This window comes from Onychostruthus taczanowskii, unplaced genomic scaffold (genome assembly GCF_017590055.1).
Source record: "Onychostruthus taczanowskii isolate IOZ18803 unplaced genomic scaffold, ASM1759005v1 scaffold127, whole genome shotgun sequence".
In the NCBI taxonomy this organism is placed as follows: Eukaryota; Metazoa; Chordata; class Aves; order Passeriformes; family Passeridae; genus Onychostruthus; species Onychostruthus taczanowskii.
In genome coordinates this window covers 1,353,346-1,360,931 of record NW_024498429.1, presented here as the reverse complement: position 1 = coordinate 1,360,931, position 7,586 = coordinate 1,353,346, and the positions used below count along the sequence as shown (strand labels likewise).

The following is a 7,586-nucleotide window of genomic DNA, read 5'->3' as shown; positions in this document are numbered from 1 at the left end:
CAAGATAAGGAAGAAACAAACCAAGGCCACTCAGTGACTGTGAGGAACCAGCCCCGAGCGGGCAAAGGGGAATTGCGGCAGGGGCGGGGCAGGAGCACCAAGTCCTGGAGCAGCACCCAGGAAACACAGGAGGAGAGAGAGAGAGAGCATGGCAGTGATTAGTAGGAGAATGAGACACTCATTAACCAACAGAAGAGAGAATTCTAATTATTAGGGGAACTACGTATCTTATAACCAATACACATTAATGTCTTTGTTTGCTAAAAGGTGAAAAGAGTGGAAAGTTTGGACGGTCGTGCTGGTCCCTTCGTGGATTTGCCACCCAGTGCCTTTGAGCGCAGAAGTGTGGGTGAACCAGTGCCGTGACTCCGGCAGGGCAGGGCCGGTTCGGGCCAGCCCCGTGTCCCCGGGCCGGGGCTCGGCACCTCGGCCGCGCCGCGGCGTGAGGGCAGCGACGCCGCCATGGCGGGGCCGGGCCCGGCCGGGCCGCTCCCCGCGTGGGCCACCAACAAGCTGGGCGGCACCGCGGTAGGGCCGGGGCGGGGAGGGGCTGGCGGGGCCCGGCCGGGGCGTGTGGCCGCCCCGGCCGGGCCTGAACGGAGGTGTCGGTGTTGCAGGACTGGGTGCCGGCCGTGCGGGCGGGCCCGCCGCGGTGCGCGCGGTGCGGGCGGGCGCTGCTGCTGCTGGTGCAGGTGTACTGCCCGCTGGAGCGCGGCCCCGCGCACCGCGCGCTCCACGTGTTCGCCTGCGCCGCGCCGCGCTGCTGGGGAGCCGCCCGCAGGTGAGCGCGGCGCCGGCCGCTTCTCGGTGTTACTGTTGTTGTTATTGTTATTGTTGTTACTCCTGCCGCCGGTCAGTTGTCCCACTCACCCTGTGTTTCTCTTTGCCCGGCACATCGAAGCTGGAAGGTGCTGCGCTCCCAGTACTCGCAGGCCCAGGATCAACAAAGCCGAGCTCTCAGCGTCAAGCAGGTACGGCTCGGCTCAGATCAGCTCAGCTCAGCTCGGCTCGGGCTGCGGGAGAACGCTCTGAGGCGGAGCCCGATGAACTAACTCACAGCCTGCATCTCCTTGTTCACGGAACCGTGAGCTCCCTCCAGAAGCTGCACTCCGGGATGGTTTCCAGTCACCTTCTGTGCTTGTGTGGAGAAGTCGTGGGCACGGAGTTTTTGTCGCTGCACTATGCTGTTTACGCTAAGACAGTTACATAGTGTTTAAGCACCTGTTTGTGATCTATGCCAGGCTGGTTTTAAAGGGGACATTGCAGTCCAGCTGCATGGCCAAAAGTGATACTTAATACTCTAGATAGTTCAGTTGACAAAACGTTATTTTCCAACTTCAAGTGGATTTGGCTATACTGTTTAGGTTTGGGTTTTTAACCTGTTATTTCTTCTCTTTTAAATTATCTCTTTGAATTTAACACGAGCTTTTGAATTAATGTGACTCAGTAATTATTGATATACTTGTGAGGAAAAACAGCATGTTGGCTAAAGCAGGTTGGAAGAGTTGGGTGGCACCAGACTAGTGGAGGTGGGCAGGGAGGTTGGTATTCAGTTGGTGCATTTGCAATGAGGAATCTTGGCCTGTGGTAAACAGGCTTTACTCTGGTAAAATGAAGGTGGTGTTATTATTATTTCCTTCAGTGTTCTGCCCTTTGGGTGCAGAATTCCTGTTGAGTGCAGTAGCTGCTTCAGCTGGAGCTGCCCCCGCAGCTGGCAGCGGCTGCGCCACAGCCAGCGATGGCAGCAGGAGGCACCAGGGCCACTCAAAAGGCTGATGAATTCTTGCTCAGATTCTCCAGTGTGAGGTGGTTTTGCTCTAACTGCTGGGGTGGGAAGTAAACGTGTTTTGTTGGAAAGTACCACAGTGAGAAGAGTAGGTGCAATAAGACTGAGCATTAGGTTGAGGTCTCAGTTCTCCCATCTGTGAAAAGCTGAATTTGAAGTGCATCAGGGTGGCAGACCTTGGCAATGTTCTCTTCCCCTTTTTTTTTGATTCTCAGAAACAAGAATCTAACATAGCTGCGAAGGATTGGTGTGAAGATGCAGATGACTGGGGAGCCTGTGATGGAGCAGAGGCTCCTGCATGTGCCTCCCTTGAGCTACTTGGCCTGAAGGAAGCTGTGAGCAGTGAAGTGGAGTGTGCATGCCAGCTCCAGCAGCTCCACCTGTCTGAGCCTGCCAATGGCCCAGGTGCCCAGGACACACTTCCTGCAGCCAGGGAGGACATGGATGGCCCAGGTGCCCTGGACACACATCCTGCAGCCAGGGAGGACATGGTGATGGCAATGGCTGCTTCAGCTCCTGTGTTCCAGCCCTTCTACATTAATGTTGTGGATGAGGAAGATTACATGGGTTTCCTTGATACAGATCATGCAGATCAGCTACTGAAGGAGTATCAGCAGAGAGAGTGTGTTGATTTGGAACAGATGATGTCAGAAAGGTGAGAACAGGTCTGCGTTTCATGGTCAAATGGAAGGAATTGTGTGGTGGTTTCCTGTATGCTGACTGAGAATCTAAATGGGACTCCCACAAAAGCTGAATGGTGTTGTCTGGAACTCCTTTAGGAACCATTGGGGTGCTGTGCAGGAAGAGCAGAGCAGTGCACCCAGTGCTGCCAAACCTGGAGTTACTCAAAGGTGGTTGTAGCTCTGCTGTTTCTGAGTGACTGAGCAGTGGTCACGGGCTCCAGGTGGTGCAATGGATGGTCAATCTCTGAAAGAAGATCTGTGCCAAATGCCACGACTTTATATCATGACATTTCACGCTTTTTTCTTTACAGGGCTAAAGCTTTTCTTAGGTTTCAGTTGCTTTTTTAGGAGTTTAAATTTTTAGGGATTTTGGCTAGAGAGCTGGCTGATGGAAAGACACCTGAAGGTTTAGAAAAGGTTGCCTGAAAAACAGTTGTTGAGCGTGGTTACTGAAAACATTTTCTTCAAAAAATATTTAACTTAGGTGGTCACGGTGAGGACTTTTGGCCTCTTGTGCCTGGATTGGGGACAGCATTGAATTTGTTTATAGCTAAAGCTGCTGCCAACTGCAGAATCTGCACAGAAGACTTTTCAGCAGTGGGGGTCCTGTTGATTTTTGTTGACTGTTACAAAATCGTAGAACTTTAACTAGGCTTGATTCAAAATTGAAAAACACAACATCATAATTTAAAAACTACAAAAATCTTTGAGAAGTTATTAGGGTTTTTGATGGAATACAGCAGATATCTGGTGAATTTGAGTCCTATGTGATAGTTGAAAACACTGTTAGTAATTGTAAGAGACCAGAAACCAAAGAACTAGAAGCAAAATGTTCACTTGCAATCTCTAACAGGAATTTTCTCTTAACTTATATATCTTTTTTCAGTGTATTTAGTATAATTTAATGTGAGTTTATAGTAACCATTTCTTATTTAAAACATGTCATATTGGAAACCTTACTGGACAGTTTGTTTCTTTTTTTCATACAGTTTTTCAGGTGAAGATGGTAACGAAAAATATGAGAAGAATGAAGTCAAAAACTGGGACCACACATTCCATAAATTCATGAAAAGAATATCTGTATGTCCTGAACAGATTTTAAGGTAAGTTGATAATCTGGTTGTAACAGGGAGATAGAAATCATTGGCATGGATGGTTGGTACATCAAAATAAATTCTTTATTTGGAAATATGTGTATGTTTTAATTCCTTAATGTAAAAAAAGCTGCTATGGAGGCTGTTGCCATGTCTCTGGTCAGACTTCAGTCCGTGGTTGGGCTTTCTTGATACAAAGTTTAAGTAGATGAAAAGCCAAGCAGGATCAGAGACCGTGGCTCTGGCTATGGGAGAGTTTAGACATAAGACCTGATGAGGAGGGACCCTGAGTGTCTTTGAAGCCTCACTGAAATCCAGGCAGAGGTTTCCAAGAAACGTTGTTGAGGTGGAAGTGTAACACAGTGGTGTGCTGTTGTGATACATTTCCAAGGCTATCCGCTCCTCTGAAATTTTGTGATCTCTTTGGAATTTCTAATGTCTGTCCTGCAAGGAGTTTCTTGTTTTAAAGCCCCAGAGCTGCAGCTCATTGTGGATTCCCCTCAGCACCCAGCAGTCCTCAGGTCTTGCAAATCTGCTGTTTTTCCTAGAGCAGAAGCAGATGTAACCTCAGAGTAGCTGCTCTTCCTGAGAGAGGAGCTCATTCTGGATGGAATATAGTGAAGAGTAAATCATAAATCATTCATATCACCAGAAAATACAGGTTTTCATGGACCACACCAACTGTTCCAGGGAGTCCAGTGCTGCCTGTCTGGTCAGGCTGTCTCAGTGTAGTGACAGGGCTTTTGTTCACCAACTTTCCAGTACCAGGTGGAGCTAACTGGACCCTTTTTGATGAGGAGTTAAAAGTCTGAGTGGCTGATTAGACAAAAATGAAATATGAGAAATGTTCATTAATTACCAAAGATTATACAGATTTGCTAGTACAGAGTGCATTAGCATTTTCAGACACCTTTTCACTGGATCTGTCACTTTGCAGTATTGTGCTCTTTGAATTTGCCATTCCTCTAAAACCTCAGCTCTGTTGCTCCCTGGGCTGTCCCTGGTTACAATCTTTCCACAACCTCCCTTTGCCCTCCCTGGGGACTCTCAGTGTGCTCCTAGGCTCCCATTTCCCCTGCCTGCAGAGCATGGAATCTCCTGCTTGGCAGGCATTCAGTGGAAACCATCCTTGGTCTTTGTTTCCTGCTAGCTCTGATAGCTCTGACAAATTAAACATCACTTCTGAACCATAGCTACAGTGGTTTTGAGACCAATTTGGTATTAAATCTTGTTGAATTTTATCTTTTATTGCCACTGTTTACAATTCCATTTTTCAGGAAAGTGTAGTTTGAAATTATTCTGGTACAGCATATTTTGGAGGTGTCCATTCAAAGCATTTGTCTCCTCTAAATCCAGCTCTTTCCTTAAGATTTTCCAAGCATTAACCTACCAAGTATTTCCCCCTCCCTGTCTTTATTTTTTGGATCATGACTCCTTTGAAGCTTCTGACTCGCAACCATGTTTTTACTTGAAGCAGATTCGGAGATTTCAGCAACTCCTGAACACTGTTTCTTTCCAACACATAAGATTTCCTATCAAATTTAGATATTTTAAAAATGATAATTTTCTCCTCCCTGTCTTCTCTCAGATACTCTTGGGGTGGCCAGCCTTTATTCATCACGTGTCCTCCAGCCAACCTGGACCAGGGTATTCCAGCCTGCAGTACCTGTGGAAGCAGCAGAGTGTTTGAGTTCCAGCTGATGCCCACGCTGGTCAGCATGCTCCAGAGTGACTCAGGTGCTTGGCTTGGTTCAATCAATATTTCTAGCAGTCTCCTTTTTGGGAGAGTGCAGTGAACTGCAATTTGGGTTGTTTCCAGCTACCCACACAGTGATGGTGCTTAACCACAGTGATGGTGTTCAGAGAATCTGCTGTCTCCATTGCAGATTTCAGTGAGCAAAGAGAGGACTCTTCTTCATGGAGACTTTGATTACAGCTTGAGCTGTTCACTAGTGAACTTAAGTCACTGCAGTAGAGATAATTCCATGGCCATGGGATATTTGTCTTTATTGCCTCTTAAAGAAGGCCTTGGAAGATAATAAATGCTGTGAAATAAGATTGCAGACATTTAAAATCCCTTTTAAAGTCCTAATTTGGCTGCCTTTAAAATGTTTAACAGTAGAAAATGCTGTTTACAGAGGAGACTGAATTAATTTGTGCAAAGACTGAAGTCTAGTGGTAAGCACTAGCTCCTGATTATGTCACTTTTCATACCCTTTTGTACCTGTGTTGCTTTGTTTTTAGATCTGTCAGTGGAATTTGGAACTGTTATAGTTTACACATGTGAGAGAAGCTGTTGGCCGACAGATCATCAAACCCCTCTTGAAGAATTTATTTTTGTACAAGAAGACCCGGATCAGAGATTATTTAAATAAATTGTATTTCTCTGCATAGATCAAAAGTCTGTTGGGGTGTTTCAGTTTCTTTTACTACAAATGTGTAATTGCATAACAGAATTTTCCTCAGATGTGGTGAAAAATTAAATTTGTTTGATGGCGTTGTGCTTATTTCCAAGAACAACTGATTTAAAGATATTAGCATGCCTCTAAAATGTGGTGGCAAAATTTGCAAAATTTCCAGTTACACATGGAAATTGAAGTGTAGAGATTGCTTCACAGTTCTAGTTACTCTTAGGTTTTCTCCTTTACTTTTTTCCCAAATGCTTTCTCCTATACTGTTAGTACCCATCAGCCACACAGAATCCAGTTTTTAGAAACTCTTGGCAGAGCTTAATGCCAGCCTCATTTTAAAAAGCAGTTCTCTTTTGATTTGACCACAGATTGGAAATTTGTGGGGAGTGGCTGAAGGGCCTTGCTGTCCCTGCAGCCATCCAACATGAAGCTTTTCTGTGTTTTTCCAGTGCAGGAACGGTTCCATTTGTGTGGTAAAATGAACTGTGGCAGTGCCATGGGTTTGTGTGGGGAGAAGGTGCTGGGGTGAGTTAACCTTGTGTTCTCACAGGTACAGAACCGGGCTCAGCCCTGCTTCAGTGCAGGAGGATGGTGCAGCTTTAGTTAAAACCATCTGCAATTCTCCTGTGCCTTCCCTGTTGGCTTCGGCTGAACAGCAGTATCTTCACTGACTGAAGGAAAAGTAATTCGAGTTTCCTTGGAGCATTCTGTACAGGTTTAATGCTGCAGCATACATTAATGCACTAAAAGTGTGAGTTTAAAATAAGGGGAGGTGGGCAGGAGAGGAAACAACGCACGAGTGATGGAATGCTGGCAAAACTGTGTTTTAAAGGAAGAATTGTAGCTTACCATGTCAACTTTTGGAGGCAAGTTAGTTAACTTAGGTGAAATTATAAATATAAAAAGTAAAAATACATTAGAAATAAATATATTAAAAATATCATAGAATATGCTGAGTTGGAGGGGACCCATCAGGATCTTTGAGTCTTGGCCCTGCTCAGGACGTCCTGTGTGTTGGGAGCATTGGCCAAATCCTACTTGAGCTCTCTTTAGAATAATATAATATACAAAAAAAATCCTAACCATATAAATATATTAAATATGTATAGTTGAACTATAAAACTAGCTATAAATATACATATATATACATATGTAAATATGTATAGTTGAACTATAAAACTATTAAAAACTAGCACAATTACTAAGAATCTCCTGTTGCACCAGGAGCGCGGGGGCTCTCCGGAGGAAGCGGGGCTCGAACCCGTGGCTCCCCGGGTCCGCTCCGCCGCGGCTTTTCCGGGCAACTCGCGGCCCTCCGGGGCGGCAGGGGGCGCTGCGCGCGCGCGCGGCCGGCGCTCTGTCCCTGCGGGCCCGTGAGAAGGCGCGCGGAGCCGCCGCCGTGTCCGTCATGGCGGCGGCGCTGTCGGGGCCGCTGCGCCCCGAGCTGGCCCAGGCCGTGTCCCAGGCGCGGGTCCTGGTCGTAGGGGCCGGCGGCATCGGCTGCGAGCTGCTCAAGAACCTGGTCCTCACCGGCTTCAGCAGCATTTACGTGGTGCGGGTCGATGCCGGGGCGGGGGCCGGGGCGCTCCGGGGCTGGCGGGCGGGCGGGCGG

The 7,586-nt window shown here is 47.0% G+C and overlaps 2 protein-coding genes across 2 annotated transcripts in view; both read left to right on the top strand.

Moving 5' to 3' along the window:
• The first annotated feature begins 457 nt into the window (after window positions 1-457).
• On the top strand, window positions 458-5,964 carry PDCD2L (programmed cell death 2 like). The gene is made up of 7 exons (XM_041396264.1): window positions 458-528; window positions 618-781; window positions 902-971; window positions 2,002-2,441; window positions 3,459-3,572; window positions 5,152-5,300; window positions 5,808-5,964. Exons 1-7 carry the CDS (start codon window positions 463-465, stop codon window positions 5,936-5,938), a joined length of 1,134 nt encoding a protein of 377 aa, XP_041252198.1. The 5' UTR covers window positions 458-462; the 3' UTR covers window positions 5,939-5,964.
• Window positions 5,965-7,347: 1,383 nt separating this feature from the next.
• Window positions 7,348-7,586, top strand: part of UBA2 (ubiquitin like modifier activating enzyme 2) — a 17,986-nt gene continuing 17,747 nt past the window's right edge. Inside the window, exon 1 of the mRNA XM_041396253.1 lies at window positions 7,348-7,526. Within this exon, the coding sequence (XP_041252187.1) occupies window positions 7,383-7,526 (144 nt within the window). The 5' untranslated portion in view covers window positions 7,348-7,382. The remainder of the gene's footprint in view (window positions 7,527-7,586) is intronic.

Coding starts and splice junctions, on each gene's coding strand:
- PDCD2L (XM_041396264.1), top strand. CDS start 463: ATGGCGGGGCCGGGCCCGGCCGGGCCGCTCCCCGCGTGGGCCACCAAC. Junction 2,442..3,458: donor GAACAGATGATGTCAGAAAG/GTGAGAACAGGT, acceptor TTTTTCATACAG/TTTTTCAGGTGAAGATGGTA. Junction 3,573..5,151: donor TGTCCTGAACAGATTTTAAG/GTAAGTTGATAA, acceptor GTCTTCTCTCAG/ATACTCTTGGGGTGGCCAGC.